The sequence below is a fragment of the Mobula hypostoma genome, chromosome 27 (assembly GCF_963921235.1).
Source record: "Mobula hypostoma chromosome 27, sMobHyp1.1, whole genome shotgun sequence".
NCBI lineage: Eukaryota > Metazoa > Chordata > Chondrichthyes > Myliobatiformes > Myliobatidae > Mobula > Mobula hypostoma.
Window position 1 is genome coordinate 18534903 of NC_086123.1, and position 24001 is coordinate 18558903.

Sequence of the window (24001 nt, forward strand, 5' to 3'; positions counted from 1 at the left end):
TGCAATGGACACCCAGTTACTGCTTGATACATGTAACCAGCAATTTTGTCCCAAATTCTATATTTTCCCAGCCCTATCAAATTGCTCCCGGTTTGTGATACTCGATCGTACTACTGGACCTGGACTTCTGAGATCAAGAGAGTGGAAATGCCCCAGTGCAATGGCTTTTCCACTTTAAAAACTCTTTTACACAGGTCTTCTGTCATTGTCAGACACTATAGACAATCACCATACCTCCACCAGTTTAACATTAGGATTGTGACAACATACCTGTACTTCTCAAAAAGTGAAATACTGACTAAATATAGATTACTATTGCTCATCCAATTATTCATATTTTTAGAATACCCAAACTAATAACATTCTTTCATCTTTACAGAGACAACACTTTGAATATCAGCACACTTTAATAGAATATTTTACCTTTGATGCGTATCCTGCAACCTCTCCAGTCATCATGTGATCAACAACTTGCTGCAAAAGGCTCACAGAATCAGTTGACAAAAGAAATCCCTACAACCACAATGAGACAAAAACAAAATTACTTGAACATCACAGGGAAATGTATGAAACTTTTATGTTCATTAATACTTCCAAAGTGGAAGTATGTCCATACACTGGTTCATACATAGATTCGTTTTCTTTTAGTCATCTGCTTGGCAGAAATAATATGACATCCCATTCTATAATATTATCTTACTTGATTACAAACTAAAATAAACTCAACAGCTCCAGTCTACATTAAATTGCACAATGCACGAAGATACACATACAAAACGCTGGAGGAACTCAAGAGGTCAGCCAGAATTTATGGAAAGGAATAAACAGTTTGTTTCAGGCCAAGACCCTTCTTTGCTAAAAAATTTTAAGTTGCTAATGATTACTGTTTCAAAAGCACATACCTGTATTCGTTTTTTCTTTTCTTCAGAATAAGGGATAAGTAGCAGACAACCTAGAGCAAAGGCTGACAACTCCAGCTGAACGTATTGTTTTGCAATGCCAATCAAATCAAGATCAGTTACAACAGGACACCTTTCGGATCAGAAAATACACATATAAACAGTGTCACCAAACAAGTTATCATCTTAATATGAAAAATGAGTGAATCAAAGCAAAAAGCAAAATATCAAAGCAGAAATATTCTTCTATTTACTTAACCATTTGCCAATTTACATACAATAATATGGACTTCGTGTAAATACACATTGCCCTGAACTTATTTACACAAAATACATTAACAAAAATTTGTCTGGAATGATAACATTCATGCTGTTAACAAAATACTGCTTCCAGTGGAGATTACTCCATCGCCCACTCCTGTTTCCACCCCTTCTTTTCTTAACATAAAATAAGAGTTGATAAGCTTCCATTTGCCCACTCCTTCCATGCCAATATCTACATTCAACACATATTCCATAATTTCTATCTTTAAAATGATGTAGCACCATGTGACATCTCTCTCTCTCTCTCTCACCTTCTCTAAAGCATTGCAAATGAAATGTTGCCACCGCTTTCTGACCGTACCAGTCAGGTATGGAGCAAGAGTTGCAAGAGGTTGCAGAGGGTTGTAGACTAGCAGTTCCATCATGGGTAGAACCCTCCCCACCATCAAGAGGTAGTGCCCTCAAGAAAGAGGCATCTATCATTAAACACCATCACCATCTGGTTCATGCCTGCTTCACAGCCTGAAGATGTACACTCAACGTTCTAAGAACAGCTTTTTCCCCTCCACCATCAGATTTCTGAATGATCCACGAACTCATGAACACTACTTGGATATTCGTCTTCTGCACTAGTTATTTGTTTTGTAGCTTATAGCAATTAAGTTTTACACTAACACTACCACAAAACAATAAACTTCATGACAGAGGTAGTGATAATAAGCCTGATTCTTAAGATATACTAAGTGACAGATGACACTTACTGTATTCCACATACATTCTAAAGATGGAGCCAGCCCAACTGCAATTTATTAACATCAGGCTAGGGAAAATGCCGATTATTTCCTATGCCACGTAAACTTGGTGTAAGAAACAATACCCTGTTGATTTCAAGAGTGATTTTAGGCCTGTGGCAGGCAACGACAGCAAGTAATTGTTCCTTAAGAAACGAAACTTGTCACGGTTTACAATTAATCTTGTTAATAAAAAAATAATTCAAATAATTAAAATCCTTAACAGAAACTTAAAGGGTGTGGATTTTGAAGATATGAAGCTGATGGGCTGGAAAGCAGCAGAAATGAATGAGCACTTGCAAGCATTTTTACATTTTGATGCTCAAAGTTAAGGTACAAAGAAGTGGAGTGCCAGTTAAGATTCATCCTCTTTTTCTGCTTCCGGTTAGTGTAGGTATGCATGAACAATAAGTTGTAGACTGGGACCAGCACAATGTGACCCAATATTTGATCACAACAATGACATTTTTGATAATGTAGAACCACTTCAAGAACAGAGTGTAAAATAGGAACAGGAGTAGGCCATCTTGGGCATCAAAATCTTGCCCTACAATTGAATATGATCAGGGATGATCTACCCCAGATCTTAATCACTCAATTCCCAATCTTTCAAAGAAATATCTACTCTCTAAGTATGCCCCAGTAACCTCATCTTTACAACCCTCTGAAGTAGTGCAGATGCTCATCACCATCTATGAGAACTCCTTTGCATATTAATTTTAAAACACAGCCCCTTCATTTTGTAAACAAGAGAAAATCAGCAGATGCTGGAAATCCAAGCAACACACACAAAATGCTGGAGGAGCTCAGCAAGCCAGGAAGCATCTATGGAAAAAAGTACAGTGGATTTTCAGGCCGAGACCCTTGGTGCTCCATCTGTTGTACAAGAAATCATGTTCCTAATCAGAATACCTTTATCCTCAATAAACATTTTGAGCTAGTCATAGATTGATTCTCCGCTGATATTTGTTTTTAATTCTTTTACAAGAGAATTTCATTAATAAACTTGTCCATTTTTGAACAACTGTACATATGCCATTAGCAATGCCCCATTCTCTCGCAGTTGATCCCAAACTCTGTGCATAGTTGATGTTCAGTGTTCTCACTCATTTCGTCAATATGATGAGCTACAGAATTATTACTCAGAAGAATTGATTTTAAAATCTACATTTCGAGGGCAGTAGTGAGCACTTCTGATACAGCAGGCATTATTAATCTTTCACCAATTGTATGATATTTTCCTTACTTTGCTATCATTATGGAAAAGTTATAAGAAACAATGAGACCACTATCAAGGTCATTTTTAGCTTTCTTGGCAAATGACTTGAGTGTGCAACGCTTTTCAAATGCTTCTGTCGTCTTCTGAAACTGTAATAACATAAATAGCCTTTTCAGGGTGTCTTTTACAGAAGTGTTCCTGTAATCTTGATGGTTTCATGGCTTCTTTAGACAGTACAGTATTACAAATAAGACATGTGGAGTGTCACTGATCTGATAGAAGCGGAATAAAACCATACTCCAGGTATGTAACATTGTATTGACTCACTTTCTGTAGTTACAGTTTCTTAGTGGGAGTAGAATTCATTGCTTCACTGCCTTCACTCAGAGATTGTGCCTTATGTATTTATCGATCATTAACAGGGCTAAATTAATTTTTTTTAAATTAACACAAACTGGGAATACCTATCGGATGTTGACGACAGCAGCAAGTTGACACAGATGGAACAATGGTAGTGGCGGTCAAAGGGACAGCAAGGTGAAGATGAAGATGATCACAACAATGAAAATTGTGTTGACAAGGATTCAGATTGGAATCTGAATGTTAGTCGGGATAGGGCAGGTGTTCAGCAAGCTACCTTTATACTATTCCAATTAACATGATTGACCAATTACGCAAGATCTCATAATTCCCAAAGATGGTTCTTGACCGCACATTTGAAGCAGAGGCCTCTTTGAAATCCTCAAGAGGAATCCTCGGGGTCGGCGGTTTTACTGATTGGCTCTATTTTACTGTTTGGTTCTGGCCAGCGCTGTATTGTTCCTTGACCCATTTTCAGTAGATCTGTAGAGCAAGCTGAGAGGGTGTACTTGACTTAACAATTGTTAAGTTGCATGAACTCATTCCATGCCGCAAGTCAAGGGGAACCATTGGGCACCCTGGTTGCTAATTTATGCATCCCTAACATCTGTTGGTAGGATTGGATCAGATTGCCGAGTTCCAGACACGTGACGATGAATGCTCACTGCCTGCAGAGTTATGGTTCTTCCTGTGCACCAATGCCTCATCCTTTTTTTATCCCCGTAAGTGCCTGCTCTACTAACAGTCGGTCCAGTCTCATGCCTCAAGTTAGAGTGCTGCTTACAGCCACCCTCTCCAAAATCCTGAATGCCCCTGGCGACGATCTCCATTTCCCCTAACGCCCCTTTAGGACACGTAACCACCCCTGTTGGGAAATCACTGGCATACCCTGCTGCCGGGTCCAAATAATCTCGGTGAAACATGGTCTCCCACATAGTTCTGTACCTTCATTACATTTGGTCATTTTAATAGCTTGCTCCAAGTCATTAACACAGACAGAAGATAATTGAGAGGCAAGAATTGATCCTGGTGCACACCATTGCAAAAGTTTATGTTAGTCTTTGTGGTATTCATTGTTCACTCCATATTAACATGCTTCTCCCTTTCATGTGGCACCTGATTAAGTGCCTTCTGGAAATCTAAATACACTAAATTTATAGATTCCTTTGCCTTTAGTGTCCTCAAACAATTTAAGGAAATATATCAAACATAAATTTCCCTTCATAAATTTATGTTGACTTGTTTTCAGTGTATTAAGTTTCTCTTAGGAAAGCTCTGTTTCTTCCAGATTCTAGCACCTTCTGAACAACAGTCTGGTCAAGATGGTGCCAGTGTACAACACTCCCTTGGTTGACATCCTCCAGATAACCCATGAAAATGTCTATTTTGCTTTTTTTACATCTGTTTTTCATCTTAAATCCATTTCTGGGACTGTTAGAGCCTGCGATTTACAGTCTGGAGTCGATTCAGTGATCCAGCACTTTGCTTTCTCCAAGATGATTCTGGGAAGCGAGCTCATACTCAGATGGTCTTGATGCAAGGAAACTTAGAGACAGGACACAAGCCAACATTCAACTTTATTTTACCGATTAAAGCGTCCATTAATCGACAACTAAATTGTCAAGGAAGACTGAGACATCGTAGCGAATTCGGAATACGAGCAAGAGTTCAACGCTGACTCCCTACCCTGTCTGTGAGCAGCCTATTGCTGAGTGGCTCATTGTGGCAATCAGGTAGGCCTCTGCGCATGTGTGGTGTCCCTCTCTTTCAATGAATGTCAGTGATGTCGGAGGATGGTATCGTGGTTCTGTATTTATGGATTATTACATTTATGGACTGTGGACTTTTTCAGACTTATGGTTTTCATCTTCATTTTTTATCCTCCCATTCCTTTGCCGTTTCGTTGTGCAAGGAGAGGGGATCTGTGGTGGATGTAATTGGATCACTTTATAGAGATCTGTTTTCACTTTGACAAAAAAAGTATCTTTTTCTGTTGATCAGTGTCAGAGGAAAAAAAATTAAATCCACTGTGATTCAATGTTGTAAAACAATAAAACATGAAAACTTTTGGGGGCAGGGATACTTTTTATAGGCACTGTAATTACCAACAGAGTGTATGAGTATCTTTGCTGAAATTCCCAAAAAAGGGAAGAGAGAAGATAGATGTTAATTTTAGATAGCTGACAAGCAAGAAAAAATGCTTCGAGAAAAAAATGTTAGTGAACATCTTTTCCAGCTTGTAATAATAACAAGCCTATCTGTAAATAAAGCCCTTGTTAACATCACTGTAATTAACTGCATCACTAATAGACCTAGAGATATTTGTTTTAAATCTGTTAATTCCAAATAGATTTTTCCCCACTGTATAAGAATGAGCAGGCTCCATAAATACCACATAAACTCCAAAATTTAGTCCAAATCTTTACTTTGATGACAACTTTTTTGCTAAGCCATTAAAATGGGGATCAAAAAAACTTAATTTGTAATGGGGCATAATATATGATTTTTATTTGGTAGCACTTACTTGATCAAGAGTACAAATGAATCATAACAAGCCTTCAGTTGTTTTGGGCTTGGTGGACACGAGGCTGGATAAAGAATTGAAAGTGTATATTTAATTTCAAAGCTGCATGTTTTCAGAACAGGAAGTAATCTCAGTTTTAATGGTACTTCTAAAAATTTGAAGGCAAAGTACATTAAGAAAGCCTCTGAAAGATATTTTGTTTATTAAATAGTCATAACACATCATGCAAAGTGATAAACATGGCTGAGATAAGTACAAGTTTATCAGACCAGCCAAGCTGATTGGCTGCCTCGTTCAACTTCTGGATTCTCAGGCCACGCAAAGCATTGAGCCAAATTTAATATGGGACCACTCAGGGAAAGTGCATTCCTTTCTTGTTTTTGGTAATGTCTTACATATTTTTTAGTACAAAGTTACATTTCAGTGTACCATGGTCATGCAAGCTGTCAATATTGGATGCTATAGCATAAAACAAGTGATTTTTTAAAAAAAGTTATCTACCATGGCTTGTCACATTGCCTAAGTCAATAGGAAACACCCAACCCCAACCACCATGTCTACTCCAATGCCTTAACAGTTTACATAAATCTAAAGAGCTCAGAACAGAGTCTTGTCTTTACCTTAGCTCACAAATGGAGATGAACACTTCTTCATGATTTTACTACACCACTCATAAATACAGCTTCATCTTCACTTACTCAATTTGATTTTGAGAACTAATATATTTTGTATTAAAATTAACACATTAACAACACATTAAAGCCCATGTTCGAGCACCTGTAAAATAACTTCAAAAGGCTGATTCTAACAATTGCATCTCCAATTGTATTTCAAAAGAAAATCTTCTTACCTGAAAGGAAAGGTGCAAGTATTACACTGCGCCATGCTCTGGTAAAATTGGGGATCTGTTCAAAATAAATTTACTTTTCAACAATGGCTGAAAAAAGCAGAACTTTTATTGCTAATCAGAACATTTAAGAGTTTGTAACATAAAGAAAGAAGCTTTCCTTTGAAACTGAAAATAGGAGGCATTGACATTGCCAAGTTTCACTCAGAACTGGAAGAATTAACATTTGCCAACATTGCCTGGCAGATTTTCATTAGTAATTTATTGATTCTTCCTTTCACTTTGGATTTTGAGAGAAAACAAAGAGTAAGGTGAGCACAGGGGTAAATAAAAGCAGAAAAATAATTGTGCTTGCAAGAGAAAAACCACAGGCTGTTCCAAAAACATGGACAGAAGATTTAACACTTGCATGACCATCAGTTGGATAACACAAACAATTATGGTAAGTGAGAATAGATTGAGTTTATATTAGGTGGATGAATAAATGGAACAAATAGAAATAAGTGAGTACAATCTACTTATTGTAAGTGCTAAAGATAGGAACTAAATATGCTAAGATACACGACTTTTAGAAGAGACAGACAAAGTGGATAGAGGAGGAATAGCCACAATATCAAAGCTAGTAGAGAATAAGGATCTGAGCTCATTAAATCAAGAATTAGCCTGATGAGCATAAAAACAAGCATCCAAACAGCAAAGACAATGGTGGGAGGGTGCAGTCATTGTCAAAATACTGTTCGCAATCAGTATCAATGATTCAGATGAGGGAACAAGTGTAATGCATCAAGATTTTACATGATACGAAGAACTTCAGGATAATAGATAAAGACAGATGGAATATTATGTGGAAAGTCAAGGAAGGTTGAGTTTTTTTTCTTAAAATGCTGAAAGATTGAATGGCGTTGGTATTTAGAAGTACACGGGAATCTTTGCAGAACTCAGAAGTGGAAGTTGCCCTTTACTATGAAAGGATCAGAATTCAAGAGTAGACCCATCTTGATTCTAGAGAATCCTGGTGAATCCACATCTGGAATACTGTGTACAGGTTTGGTCTCTTACCCAACGAAAGATATACAACAAAGGAAGGGCATGGATTGAAGTTCTCCTGATCAAATTGTAGGATGGCAGTTCTATCATTAGAGGAAAGGTCAAGCACACCAAGCCTATACCCTCAAGTTTAAATAAAAAGATGATCTCATGAAAATGTACAAAAGTCTAATGTGGCTTTACAGTGTGAATGCAGAGTTGAAGTTTCCCCTGACTGTTGAGAACCAGGGTTTATGGTTTCAAGCAGAGGTTAGCCATTCAGGACAAAGGTATGATAGAAATTACTTTAGATGCAAGGTAAGAAATCTTTGGAATTCTCTATCCAAAAGGTCAGTGGATACTGAACAGCTCACAGTACAAATCATGATAGAAATTGATTGATTCTAGGTATTTAAGGAATCAAGGAATATAATGCAAGAAAACTGACTGAAACAAAAGATCAGCGTGATCTTATTTAATGGTGATGCAGGCACATGTGGCCAAAAGGCTCACTCTTGCTTCCATTTCAGGTGTTCTTAATTGAGCTCAAGTTCCTTTGCAAGCATTCTGTCTTTTCCTCACAGCTTACTTTTCACCTTACTTTGCATCACAAGTAACCTTGAATGTGCCCAAAAGCTTATCATCCAGCCATTAATATAAAATCATGGACAGCCAAGATCCAGTGCTAATGTTGGTGGTGTCACCCCACTAGGACCTGTGCTTTAATCATTATTCTCTCATGGCCCAATCTCATATAATGTAACAGTCCTTTGAAGCACCTTATCAAATTTCCTCAGAAACCCAGATATGCCATTTTAGTACCCTTAAACTATACAGTAAAAGCTCTTTAATGAGAATTTTAGTTCTTACTGTCATTAACCCTCAGTTTTCTGCACAGCAGACAGATAAAGATTGTTTTAACATCACAGCCATTTCTTCGTTAACCTTAAAAATTTCTCATAATTTTGTTTCTAGGAGTTTTAACAGAGCTAGAACAGAACACAAAAGATGATTGAAAAATTGAAGTCATGGCTTGTGAACATTTGCAACTGCATTACCTTCAATTTATTTTTTCACTTATACATAAATGAATGATCTCATCAGATGCCAGTGAAGAAATCAATTGGATTCTTATTGGTGTTTAATCTTAATGTGGCTAGAGATCATCAAAAATCCACAACACAAAGCAAAATTCATACATACCTGCCACAAAGAGTGTAATGCAGTGACTGCCAGTAAAACTTTGCTCAAGTAGTTAGTCTATAACAAACAAATATTGAATTTTAGAACAAAACCTTATATTTTGTTTAAACAAAAGTACATACTTAGTGTTGTAAAGTATATTGTGAAGAGTATGGAAGTAATATAATGACGGTGCCTGAAACCTCCGAACTCAAACTTATTAAAATGTTCCAGAACTTGCTTCAGTACTTTGAAAAAACAATAAATATCGACAACCATGACAGTGGTGGGGCTCATCACCAATAACAAGATGGCCCACAGAAGGGGTGGCAGAGCTTGAGGCCAGGTGCCAGGGAAATAACCTCTTCCTTAATGTCAGCAAGACAAAAAAAAAAGGGTTATCAACTTCAGGAAGACTTGCGCCACTCACACTCCTCTTTACATTGATGGCACAGCAGTGAAAACTGCAAGCAGTTTCAACCCCTTGGAGTGCACATCTTGCGCAACCTCTCATAGTCCCAGAACACATCCTATACAATCAGGAAAGCTCACTAACACCTCTACTTTCTGAGGAGGCTGAAGAGAACTGTACTAGGCATATCTATACTCACATCCTTCCACAGATGCACAGCAGAGTGCATGCATCCTAACATGCTGCTTCAGGGAAAAAAACCGTAAGTCACTTTCAGGTAGCTGGGTACGAATGAATTTTTGAGGAATATGAAAAGTTTATGCCTGGCTTAAGAGAGAAATCAGGCAAGGAGAAGGTGCAAGGTGCATTTAGTAGGTAGGGTTAACGATAGTCCCAAGAGGCGCTTCAGTTATATTAACAGTAAATGGATAACTTGGCAGAGATCAAGTCTTCTTGAAGACCATCAGGATTGCCTGTGTGTGGAACTGCAGGAGATGGCCGAATTTTTTTTTGTCTATTTCTCCTCAGTGTTCACTAAGGAGAACATGATGGATGCCAAACAAATGGGTTTTGAGGTCTTGAATCATATGCACATTTACAGCTTTGAAGCACATTAAAGTTGGCAAATCCCCAGGGCCTAGCTAAGTGCATCCCTGGGATGCAAAGGAAGAACTCACCGAAGTCCTTGTAGAGTTTTTGTTTCATTGCTAGCCACTAGTAAAGTTCCAGTCCACCAGATGTTGGCTAATGTTCTTCCATTGTTTAAAAAAAGGGTAGCAAGGACAGGCTAAGGAGCTACACACCAATGAGACCGACTCCAGTTTTTGGGAAGTTACTAAAGAAAATACTAGACACAAGATCTACCATCACTTGGATAGTTAAAGCCTGACTGGGAGTAGTCAGCATGGTTTTGTGTGTTGGAGACAGTGTTTGACAAACCATTTGGAGTTTTTTTTTGAAGGGGTTAACTAAGGGAATCAATGACTTTTGTAGCAGTGAATTTTGTTTAAAGAGACTTCAGTAAGGCCCATGATAAGGTGTCACATGACAGGCTGATCTGGAAGGTGAAGTTGCACAGGATTAAGGGAAAGTAGCAAAGTAGGTTCAGGACTGGTTTAATGATAAGAAACAGATAGCTGACGAATGATTCTCTGACTGGAGGTCAGTGACTAGTGGGGTGCCCCATCAATCATTGTTTAGATATCTATTATTCATTATTTATGTAAATGGGATGGATGTGAATGTACATGGCATGACTAGCAAATTTACTGATGTGCTAAATTAGTGGATCTTGTTAACAGTGAAGCAGGTTACAATGAATTTCAAAAATATCTTGAGGAGTTACAGAGATAGGCTGACAAATGGCAAATGGGTTTCAAATGAGATAAGTGTGAGGTGATGCATTCTGGACATTCAAACCAGCATAGGACTTGCACAGTAAATGGCAGGGCATTGATGAGTGTTATGGAACACAGATCTAGGATGACAAGTGGCACAGTTTGCTGAAAGTTGTTGTGAAAGTAAACAGGGTGATGAAGAAGGCGGCTAGCATGCTGGCCTTTACCAGTCTGGGCATAAAGTGTAACAGTAGCAAAGTTACGTTGGAGTTTTACAAGTTTTCGTGAGGATGCATTTGGAGTGTTGTGTACAGTTTTAGTCACCCCATTGTAAGGAAACCACTGTAAAGCTGGAGATGGTGCAGGAGAGATTTATGAAGATGCTGCTTCAACTAGAGGGTCTGAGTTACAAGAAGAGGTTGGTCACTCCTGATCTTTATTCCTTAAAGCTTAGGAGAATGAGGGATGACCTCATAGAAGTTTATAACATCATAAGCTATATGGATAAGGTGGACTGTGATAGTCTCCCTCCAAGAGTTGGGGAGTGCAAAATGAAAGGGCACAGATACATGACGAGAGTGGACAGATTTAAAAGAGACCTGAGAGGTAACTTTTTTTTTTAAAAACACAGTGAGTACCCGGATTGAGCTGCTTGAAGAAGTGGTTGAGACGGATACAATTGCAACATTTCAGAGGCATTTGGATTGATACATGGAGGAATGGGGCTTAGAGGGTTATGGGCTGAATGCAGGAAACTGGGAGCAGCAAGTAGGATACTGTGGTTGGCTTGAACAGTTGGGCCAAAGGGACTGTTTCTGTGCTTTATTTCTCTGTGATTCTATGACCTTTTCTTTGTAAACATTTTCTTCATCTTAATATGTATGTAAATACAAGCTGATATTGAATCCCAAATATTCCCTAAAGTATTTAGATGACCGTTTGAAAAAAGTGAATGTGGGAAATGGGATTAGTATAGACTTCCCACCGCTGTCTATAAGGAGTCTGTATGTTCTCCCTGTAACCGCATGGGTTTCCTCCAGGTGCTACGGTTTCCTCCCACAGTCCAAAGATGCACCGATTGATAGGTTAATTGGTTATTGTAAATTGTCCTGTGATTAGGCTAGGGTTAAATCCGAGGCTGCTGGGCGGTGCAGCTTGAAGGGCCTATTCTGCACTATATCTCAATAAATAAAACAAGAAGGTTCTTAACAGCTAGCATAAACACAGTGGGCAACAGAACCTATTTTCGTGCTGTGTGACTCCATAAATGCATTTTGCTTTTATTGGCTATGAATGCACACAGACTCAGCTGTATTAGTCACTCACCATATTAAAAGCCAGTAATTTCTGTAGTATTCCATTCCATAGCTGTGGGTCATACACCTTGTACTCCAAGCTCAATTCAGTAATCAATCTAACAGCCTTTGAATAACAAAAAAATGTTGTTTACTATTAGTTTCTGAAGAAGTCAATGCCTAAATATTATTATGATGCTCTTAAAATACCCGTCTAAATAACTAACATACCAACAAGCAAACTTTTATCATATATAAATACGCATAATTTCCAGGAACTGGGAATTACAACCTCAGGATAAAGCAATGCCCATTTAAGACTAAGGAGGAGCTTCTTTTCTTAGGGATGAGAATCTTTGAAATTTGCCATTAAAGAGCTGAATGTTCAGACACATTGATATACACAGAGTTGAGAAAGACTCTTGAAATTCAGGGGAATCGTGAGGTTCATTGAGGAAGATAGATCGTCATGACTTTAGTTAATATCAGAGCAGGTTCAAAAGAGCTCAAAGCTCTCGTTCTTGTTCATGTTTCCTTTACAATGGATTACAATAAAAACATTTTTTTAAAGTAGTGCAAATATTTAAATAATTAAAAATAAAATCTGTACTTCTACCTAGTACTTTCAAAGGAACATTAAAATTGTCAATTTGGAGAGAAAAGGAGCAAAGCAATATTTTTGACAGATTATTGGGGCTCAGCCGTTGGGCCAGTACTGGCATAATGTCTAGGGAATGAACATAGGTAAGTGAAAAGTGTGGCAGTGGAGGAGTAATATGAAAGCAATTATCATAATTCAGTTGGATGTAATGGAACACTACAGATGCAAAAGTTTTCAATTTGGAAAAGCCCATTTTTACCAGCTTGAAAAAACTAGCAAAAGTGAACTGAAAACAGCTTTTTGAAAGAAAATCACTTTCAGAGAGGAAAGAGATTGAGAAAGTAGGTGCTCAGGCTAAATATATATACAATAAAAGACAGAAATCCCCTATCTTTATACTGAGGAAGTTTATGGCAAATATTGAAAGTAAAACATTGAAAATGCAAACTATAAAATACATTCAAAAGCAACAAAAACACTTCAACAAGAAGTATTTAGAAAGTAAAAGGTAGCAAATAGAAAATATATTGAAAGGCATAATTAAGGAAAAAAATTAAAATGTGAAAGAAAAGCACAACGAGTCAGTCCTGCTTGAGATCAAAATGATGAAGACAAGATAGTCATTGTTCAAAATTAATACCTTGAATCTGTCTTCATGAAAGAGTGAGAATAACACATACATTTGAAGTACAGTAACACATACAAAATGCTGGAGGAACCCAGCAGGTCAGGCAGTATCTATACAGAGGAATAAAGAGCCGCCATTTCGTGCCAAGATCCTTCACCAGGACTGGAAAGAAGGGGGCAGAAGCCAGAAAAAGAAGATGGGGGAGTGCAGGCTAGAAGATAATGAAACTGGATGAGGGGTCAAGTAGCAGGTGGGAGAGGAAGGGATGAAGTGAGAAGCTGGGAGGTGAAAAGTGGAAAAGGTAAGGTGCTGGAGAAGGAATCTGATTGGAGAGAAGAGTAGACCATCAGAGAAAGGGAAGGTAGAAGGGCACCAGAGGGAGGTGATAGGCAGGCAAGGAGAAGAGAAGACGCAAGAGTGGAGCCAGAATGGGGAATGGAAAAAAAGGAGGGAGAAGGGGAAGAAATTACTGGAAGTTAGAGAAATCGATGATCATGCCGTCAGGTTGGAGGCTACCCAGTCAGAATATGAGCTGTTCCTCCTCCAAGCTGAGAGGGGCCTCAGTAACACAGACATTGATATTAAAGTGGAAGAATGAGGTAATTCATATAATGCACAAGAGGATCTAGTATCTTTAAAAGTGGATAAATCACCAGTGCTAGATAAAATGAATGCCAGATACAAAAAATAAGACAGGAAATATAATAGGTCCATAATTTTTCGAAGGTCTTTGACCAACTTCAAGTACAGCATTGAGTATGCTGTATCCCTGGAAAAGAAAGTGATACACTGTCAGTTGATCTTAATGTTATTGGAAAGGATTCTGAGGAACAACATAAAACAGCATTCTGAGGGGCACATGTTAATCAAGATTCAGTTTTTTTGTTTTTTTGAAGTGAATGATGTGGGGAGAGCTTTCGATGGAGTCTTTGTGGATTTTACTAAGGTATTGACTAAGATTGACAAGGAGGATATTAAACGCCCATTGAAATCCAATGGTGTTCAGCAGACTGGATTAAAAAGTGGTTTAAGGGGAAATGATAATGATAAGTGGGAATTTTAGTGATTGGAAAGGTATGTGAAATCTGTGGTGTTCAATACTGGGCCCACACTTTCTTTGATTTATATGACCTGGACTTGAATTTAAGAGCAATGATTAAAAGGTTTGCCAATACCAAAGTCAGCAGTGTGGTTGATAGATAAAAATGTCTAAACACCATTGATCGGTCAAGTGGGGACAGAATTTGCAATTGAAATTCAATCTAGAAAAGTGCAGGGACGTTGTCCAGAACGGAGAATCAAACCTAGCAGCTGACTAGATTTGATGCTTTCTTTACAACAAAGAAAGGGAGATGTAATTGAAGTGCATATAATCATGAGAGGCTTACTCATACTGCAGAGGACAGATCTATTTTTCCTGGCAGAGAGCTCAATAATTTGACACTAAGTTAACTGATAAAAAAATTCAGGGAAGTTTGGAAGCAAAATATTTCCACAGAAAGTGGGGGACTGTAATTCACAGCCTAAAAGATTTGAGAATGTACAGAAGGTTTTATGAAGCATCAATTCTTTCCATCATTTGTGCTGGTGCCTGACATGATGCTCTTAGAAAGATCAGGGAACTAAGTATAAATACATCATGTGACAGATAAATAATACAAACCAAAGATGTATTTTCTAGGCAGAATATTAGGAGAGATGCTGTATTTTATGTTCATTAAACATGCACGAATATTTGTACTAACTCTTGGCTCGTGGTTGTGGTTCTTCCATAAACCTTTGATCATGCCTTCTTTGGGACTGCTGTGGAACGATTCAACAGTGTATGGTATATTCAAGATTTCAAATTCAGCCAAATAAATGCAATACTTCAAGTAAAGCCTAAAAGAATCAGAAACAGATTTATTCTAACTGACATATGTCATGGATTTTGTTGCTTTGCAGCAGCAGTTAAGTGCAAAACAAACATTACTACAAGTTACTAAAATATATAGTGTAAAAGACGAATGACGAGGTAGGATTCACAGATCATACAAATCTGATGGCAGAGGAGAAGAAGCTGTTCCTAAAATATTGAGTGAGGGGCTTCCAGCCTTGAACCTTCTCCCCAGTGGTGGTAATGCAAGGAGAGCACATCTCAGACGTCGAGGGTCTTTAATAATGAGCAATTTCACACTATAGTTATAATATTTAGCTATATAATATGAGATTATTTATTCAACTTGAGAAGACAGTTCAGATGTGAAACATTCTGAATGTCTTAGGCAATATAAATAATATTTATTTCATTATGATTCTTACTGTATTGCTGCAGATTAATAACATAATTCATTTTTGCTAGAATATTTCTGTACTGCACATGCTACATTAATTGTGATTAAAATCTGAAATTGTCCAAATTAACTTACATATAACCCAAACTATTACAACTATGCAATATTTTCTTTTGCTTAGTAATAAAATGTTGCTCTGCTAATCAACTGCACTCATTAGTTCACCCATGTGAATACCTTAATGTCTACTCCTCGATGTTGTGAACAGACAATTCCACAAGGACCATTACAATCAAGTCTGCTTAAACAGATTCCACACATAGCCCTGTGGTCTGTTTTCCTTTTTTTCCTCCATCTTCCAAACTCAAATGTTTAGGAAGTTTACTGCTTTAGTCCTACCATGGTATAAAACTAATTTCACAAAGACCCAAGCTAAAATATGGGAAGTTTCAAGCTGAAATATTCAAAACAAAAAAGAACATTTACCCATTAAGCCAAATACTTGGTTGCAAGAAGAGGAGGAGAAATTACTTTTCCATTTTCAAAAACAGTAATTTTTGCTTAACTGGAAGCAACAACTCAACATATTTTAGAATTGCAGGCTCTGAACCATACAAAAATGGAAAATGCAAAACATGTAACAACTTGGAAATACATTTTTCTACATTCTATGCAGAGTAATGCTAATTACTTGAATTGTAAATTTCATTAATAAGCATTTATCAAGTAGCTCATAGCAACTTACTTGATTTGTTGAATTGATTTCTGACTGACATTTAGTATGGTCTCACTGTCTGCAACATGAAGAAGACACTGCAAAGCACGGCCTCTATGGGCAAATGTTATTTGAGCACCACTGAAAGGCTAGAAAAATAACAGAAACATGTCTATTCAACAATCATGACATTGAAAACAATATTAACATGAAAAATTAGAGGTTATAAGTTAGCTTAAGCTCTTGTGTTTCAATGGACCAGACCATCAGTTGTCAGTAGCAAATCAGTGCCTGTGGATTCCCCATCAATAACATAGCACTACCAACTAGTTCCCAGGGAAAATAAAGAAAACATCAAGTTAAAATTAATATTAGTTCTTAATAAGAAAATATTCTTAGTAATACAATGTCCAGAATACATGCTTTATATTTTCTTTTTCATTTCATTCATTTTTGACTAAAAGAAAATCCTTTAATATTTCTGTCTTGTGTGCTAATCTCCTGATAGCATTATGACAGGAAAGTCACTGTGCATAAAACTCGAAATAACCCTGAATTACAACCAAATCCTGCACTAAGAGACACTTATAATCTCTTAGTTGCTTTATCCTATAAACAGAACCATTAGTTATTTTTCTTTCAATATAAAGTATTCATAATCTGTTTGCAAAATCTTTTGAGACAATAACATTTACTCATACAAAATAAACGAATTTGTAGAGAAAGGCAAGAATATATGTTGGTTATTTTGATTTTCATTTAAACTCATTTTTAAATCAAGTAGCTCCAAACAACAATGTGATTCTAACTAAGATCCTAAATATTATGGAGACACGTACAGAAGATGGACCCGTAGCAACAGCAAACAGTAACTTTGCACTGTGGTCTACTGGGTATGCTTGAAGTAGGTAGATAGCTCTGCCAAGAAAAAGAAGAAAACACTATTAGAACATTAATGCTAGTAAAACAAATGTTATGAAAAATTTAAAAACTATTATGTCCAATTTAAGAAAATATTTAATCTAATTTGGCTTGAGACATGAAATAAAGATGCAATGTTGTTCAATGTTAGCCATTGCTTAAATGTGGATAGGGAATCCAGATGCATCCAACTAGATTTTTGAATAGTAAATAATTGAATAACAGAGCAACTTATGAGCATGTAATCTCAATATATTTATGCAGAGTTTATTGGTGTGGTAAACATTTATAATATTATTGACAAAAACAACAGGAATTCTGCAGATGCTGGAAATTCAAGCAACACACATCAAAGTTGCTGGTGAACGCAGCAGGCCAAGCAGCATCTATAGGAAGAGGCGCAGTCGACGTTTCAGGCCGAGACCCTTCGTCCTGACGAAGGGTCTCGGCCTGAAACGTCGACTGCGCCTCTTCCTATAGATGCTGCTTGGCCTGCTGCGTTCACCAGCAACTTTGATGTGTGTTGCCATAATATTATTGACCTAAGTACAAGTCCTCACCAGGTTATAAATACCTGACATATAGACACTCATATATTTGAATGAGCGTTTGGGTAACTGGTGGGATAGATCTGCCAGCTGCTGCAGAGCTGCAGACACCTTCTGTCAGGTGGGAATGGGAAATTTTACATGCTCATCTCCACACCCACATGCCATCTTGCCCTCACCATTGGGCTGGGCCAAACTGAGCTCAGCAGGCAGTGCCGAGCAGGTTCACTTACTCACTGGGTAAGGCTGGCTGGTGGCTGTTCTGCTTACTCACATGACACAGCTGTTTCTGTGATACTCTTCCACACTTTTTGTGTATTAATAATTCAGGTTACAAGCAGCTCTCAAGAACAGAACCCTGGCATCACCAGGGGACTGCCTTTGCAGGGAAACCCCTCATAACAGAGGGGCGAGGAAAGAGTGGTCACATTCCTAGAAAAATCTCCGTAACACCATTTTGTAAATCACAAAACTGTGTCATCTGTGCATGTTAAGAAACTAGAATTGATAATAACATTGCTTATATATTTAAGTCCTGACGAAGGGTCTCGGCCTGAAACGCCGACTGCACCTCTTCCTACAGATGCTGCTTGGCCTGCTGCGTTCACCAGCAACTTTGATGTGTGTTGCTTGCTTATATATTTATTTTTTTCACACAAATTCCTCAATGCAAATTTTTGGGAGATGATTTGTAAATTCTGTAGGGCAGGTTTCCATTATGGGAATATGATGCAAGTTTCATAGGTATTTGAGGCTTTTATTCAAACATTAATTCATTTATTTTCTATACCAAGGTGAGACTCAAAAACTTTTAGAATTATAATTTTAAAATGATTTATTATAATCACTGTTGATATGAATTTACAGTTAAAAGCATCACAATTGATGAAATTATATAGCAATGTGCAATTTTTAATGTGTAAAACTGATCTCATCACCTATCTACCCTTGAAAACTATAAGTATTGGGATGAATCATTTGGGCTGAATGATACATTGTTGTGCTGTTAATTCTATTGAATTGAATTGACTTTATTTCTTACATCCTCCACATACATGAGTAAAAATCTTTACATTATGTTTCCATCTAAATGTGCAATGTAATCATAGTAATTTATAATAAATAAAACAGTCAATGTAATGTAGAGTACACACAAATCAGCGTGAGTTATTGAGTCTGTTGGCCTGGTGGAAGAAGCTGTCCCAGAGCCTGTTGGTCCTGGCTTTTATACTGCTGTACCATTTCCCAGAAGGTAGCAGCTGGAGTAGATCATGGTTGGGGTGACTCGGGTCCCCAGTGATCCTACAGGCCCTTTTTACACACCTGTCCTAGCAAACGTCCTGAATCATGGGAAGTTTATAGCTACAGACGCGCTGGGCTGTCCGCACCACTGTCTGCAGAGCTCTGCGATTAAGGGAAGTACAGTTCCCATACCAGGCAGTGATGCAGCCAGTCAGGATGCTCTCAATTGTGCCCCTGTAGAAAGTTCTTAGGATTTGGGGGCCCATACCAAATTTCCTCAACCGTTTGAGGTGAAAGAGGCGCCGTTGTGCCTTTTTCACCACACAGCTGGTGTTTACAGACCACGTGAGGTCCTCGGTGATGTGGATGCCGAGGAACTTAAAGCTGTTTACCCTCTCAATCCCATATCCATTGATGTCAATAGGGGTTAGCCCGTCTCCATTCCTTCTGTAGTCCACAACTAGCTCCTTTGTTTTTGCGACATTGAGGGAGAGGTTGTTTTCTTGACACCACTGTATCAGAGAGATGATTTCTTCCCTGTAGGCCACTTCGTTATCGTTTGAGGTAAGGCCAATCAATATAGTGTCGTTGGCAAATTTAATTAGCAGATTAGAGCTGTGGGTGGCGACATAGTCATGGGTATACAGGGAGTAAAGGAGGGAACTCAGTACACAGCCCTGAGGGGTTCTTGTATTTAGAGTCAGAGGGGCGGACTCTTACCACCTGCTGGCGATCTGACTCGAAGTTCAGGGTCCAGCTGCACAAGGCAGGGTCAATGCTGGGGTCTCTGAGATTCTTGTCAAGCCTGGATAGAACTATGGCATTGAATGCTGAACTGTAGTCCAAAAACAGCATTCTCACATGTATTCTATGTAATACATATCTTAAGATCTCCAAGGTCAGTTCTGTCTTTTAATTTTTTAATTTAAAAAAAAAATCCCAAGTCCCTTTTAAGATTTTCCAATCATGGAGAAGGAGTATGAAAATGTCTTATTAAAATGATCATTTAGCTCAGAGCAGATCATGTTGAATTCCTTTCTTACCCAATCCTTTTTAAAAAGTCAGGTCCTAATCAACTAAGGTCAACTTCAGTAGCATTACCATCAGGGAAAAATGCTTTACAAGAAGAATTTTACTGTAAAGAACGGACCATGCAAAAGTTAAATTGAGCTAAGATATTTTTATTCATTGGACCTGCCCCTAACATCATTTCTAATGGAAAACAACTGTATAAGTAGGATGGAAATATTATATCCCTACATTGCAAAGCTCTACCATTCTGGCTTGAACAAACATGGCCAAATAAAGTAAATTACTCTGTCTAAAGAAATATTAACAGAAGCAAAAGGAAATTACCTCATCAGTGCCAGATCATCTTGTATGTTATTAAATATCTCTTGTGACTTCTTGTCCTAAAATGAGAAAAAAGTCCAATTAACAAAATCTTAAATGTGTTTTACACTAAATGGACTTATGTCAATGATTAAAAATCACACTTCTACTGCAAATGCATTTTTAAAAGATCAAATGTGAATGGTTTATATTAAAGATCTTATGATAAAATTCAAAGATAGAATCAAAGAGTCTTATCAAAACACTTAAAGACCACTTATAAATGTAATTTTATAGGAAAAAGAGAAAGTAGCCATCAATCAATTTTCTGGCAAAGTTAACTACTAATTTTCTGGCAAAGTTACCTACTTTTATTCTTCTCAAAAATTATTGCATTCACTCCTATCTTACTTTGAATATTTTTAATAAGGGACAAAGGCATTTAGTTTCATTTGAAGCTCCTTTTATCTCCATTATTTTGAAGCAATAAATCTAATGAATTCCATATCTCACTAATAGTGGAGAAGTGGGCAACAGGAACATGCATGGTTCATAACTGACTAGGGATTTTATTTTTCAGTTTTAACAATAAAAAGGGCATGCCTGGGGTTAAAATATGAGTTTTTTTTCTCCACTATTACATAACTGCTTGCAATAAATGTCAAGCATTCAGAATTTATATTTCCATTAATTTTGCTTTAAGAATACTGCAAATAGCTTTCTTAACACTTATATGAACCAATTCCATTTGTCTGTGGGATACACCGATCAGTGATGTAGTTGTGGTTTGAGGGGTGAAAAGTGAAAGGAGCTATCGATTACATGAAAGAAAATGAAGATTTTTTTCAAAGAAATTATTAAATCTACACTAGTCTATTATTACTACAAATATAGAGCAGTGGTCCTCAACCAATAGGCCGTGGACCGGTACCAGGCCGCAAAGCACGTGCTACCGGGCCGCGAGGAAACGATATGATTTGGCGATATGAAATGATATGAGTCAGCTGCACCTTTCCTCATTCCCTGTCACGCACTGTTGAACTTGAACTGTTCAAGTTGCCAACTATTCCGTATTAGCCGGGACATCCCGTATATTGGGCTAAATTGGTTTGTCCCATACAGGACCGCCCTTGTCCCGTATTTCCCCCGTTAAGGTAGAGCATTCCTATGAAACCTTTTGTGCCGAAATGGTGTAAAGCAAAGAAGAAATTACCATTAATTTATATGGGGAAAATTTTTGAACATTCCCAGACCCAAAAAATAACCTACCAAATCACACATAAAACCTAAAATAACACTAACATATAGTAAAAGCAGGAATGACATGATAAATGCACAGCCTATATAAAGTAGAAATAATGTATGTACAGTGTAGTTTCACTTAACAGAATCAGGAAGATTAAGCCAAAACCAATTTGTAGGGGGAAAAAAAAAAAATCGGCACGTACACTCATGCGCAGACAAGGCTTCATGGTCATGGTAGTCTTTCTCAGGGTAAACACAAGTTTGGGAGTGAGAAAGTTGGCAACCCTACTTGAACAACCCCCCCCACCCCCACCGGTTCGGCCAGTCCGCAAGAATATTGTCAATATTAAACCGGTCCGTGGTGCAAAAAAGGTTGGGGACTCCTGAAATAGAGAATCCAAGTAGCTTCCTTTAAGTTACCAAAATGACAAAAATTTTGCCAGACACTAATAAAATCATAATTGCACTCAAACTGAGCCAAAAATAAAGACAAAAATTATGAAGGCTTATGAATAGTTATATAAGAACAGCATCTATATCTTCAGCAACTTATGAAATGCTACAAAATTTCACTTGAATTTAACATTGAACTTATAAGACTTTTACTAATTGTGGCTCCTGTTTACACCAACAAGGTGGGAATAGAAAAAAATTATAATATGTTTTATTTCAGAATGCATACAAGCATTTAGTATGTTCATACAAATTACTGTTGGGTAAGAATCAACAGCTTACTTGCTCTTATAATCCTATGTAAAACTCGGGGCCAGCATAAACAGGAATTTAAATACAAGAGCTTAAAAGAATTTTACAACTTTCAACAGAAATCGGAATTCCTAAAATGTAACTAACAGAAAGTGGAGAAAAGTTAAATTAACAATGGCTGGACCATTCAAGCAACTTTAAGATAGTTAAAAGATAAAGATGCCAAAGATTACTCCAAATTCTCTTACACAATATAAAGCCACTGGTGAACAGCTCACATTTTTAGATAACAACTCTAATGCAAAAGTGCATCTTACTGTTTTCTTTAAAGTATGAACTAAATGTATAGGGGAGCTAGAAATATACTGTATTCGTAGTAATGCAAGTCAAAATGTCAAGTTAAGGCAACTTTTCCATAATCCAAGTGCACACTCTGCTGGACAACTGGAGGGTTCTGGAATGGTTTCAGAGGACTGGAAAATTGCAAATTTCACTCCACTTTTTAAGGAAAGGAGGCAGAAGAAAGGAAATAATACACCAGTGGTTGGGAAGATGTTGGAGTCTGTTACTAAAGATGAGGGTTTCAAGGTACGCGGAGGCACTTGATACAATAGGTGAATGTCAGCAGGGTTTCCTTAAGGAGAAATTTTGCTTGATATATCCATTGTAATTCTTTGAGGAAATAACAGGCAGCATAGACAAAGACAAAATCAATGGAGGATGTTAACTTGGATTTTCAGAAGGCCTTTGAAGGTGCCACACATGAGGCTGTTTAGCAAGGTAAGTGCCCATGGTATCACAGGAAAGATACTAGCATGGATGAAGATTTGCAGACTGCAGGAGGCAAAGAGTGGTAATAAAAGGGTTCTATTCTGGTTGACAGCTGGTGACTAGAGGTGTTCCGTAGGTGTTGGTATTAGGACTGCTTCTTTTCATGTTAGATGTCAATGATTTGGATGGCGGGATTGATGGCCAAGCTTGCAGATGATACGAAGATACATGGAGGGGTAGGTAGTGTTGAAGAAGCAGGGAGTCTGAGAAAGTACTTAGATGGACTGGGAGAACAGACAATGAAGTGGCAGGTGGAATGCAGTGCAGGGAAGTGTATGGTTATGCACTTTGGTGTAAGGAATAAAGACAGATCTTTTTCTAAATGGAGAAAATTCAAAAATCAAAGGTGCAAAGGGACTTGTGAGTCCTTGTACAGGATACGCTAAAGGTTAACTTGCAGGTTGAGTCTGTGGCAAGGAAGGCAAATGCATGTTAGCATTCATTTCAACAGGACTAGAATATAAGAGCAAGGATGTAATGCTGAGGCTTTTATAAGGCATTGGTCAGACCACACTTGGGGTATTGTGAGCAGTTTTGGGCCCCTTATCCAAGAAAAGATGTGCCGGTATTGGAGAGGGTTCAGAGGAGGTTCGCAAGAATGATTCTGGGAATGAAAGGGTTAACACATGAGGAGCATTTGATGGCTCTGGGCCTGTATTCACTGGAATTTAGAAGAATGGGGGGGGGGAGAGATCTCATTGAAATCTATCATCTATTGAAGGATCTAGATAGAGTAGATGTGGAGAGGATGTTTCCAAGAGTGGGTGCGTCTAGGACCAGAGGGGACAGCCTCAGAATAGGACG

The 24001-nt window shown here is 37.8% G+C and overlaps 1 protein-coding gene across 2 annotated transcripts in view; it reads right to left on the bottom strand.

Annotated features, from left to right (window-relative positions):
* Positions 1 to 24001, bottom strand: part of kntc1 (kinetochore associated 1) — a 129233-nt gene that overhangs the window by 14209 nt on the left and 91023 nt on the right. For both annotated transcript variants that reach the window (XM_063034215.1, XM_063034214.1), the window contains exons 52-61: positions 20441 to 20496; positions 17213 to 17291; positions 16404 to 16522; positions 15131 to 15266; positions 12188 to 12283; positions 9134 to 9190; positions 6908 to 6962; positions 6058 to 6121; positions 903 to 1032; positions 424 to 513 (exon numbers count right to left, since the gene is read on the bottom strand). In XM_063034215.1, the coding sequence (XP_062890285.1) occupies positions 424 to 513; positions 903 to 1032; positions 6058 to 6121; positions 6908 to 6962; positions 9134 to 9190; positions 12188 to 12283; positions 15131 to 15266; positions 16404 to 16522; positions 17213 to 17291; positions 20441 to 20496 (882 nt within the window). The remainder of the gene's footprint in view (positions 1 to 423; positions 514 to 902; positions 1033 to 6057; positions 6122 to 6907; positions 6963 to 9133; positions 9191 to 12187; positions 12284 to 15130; positions 15267 to 16403; positions 16523 to 17212; positions 17292 to 20440; positions 20497 to 24001) is intronic.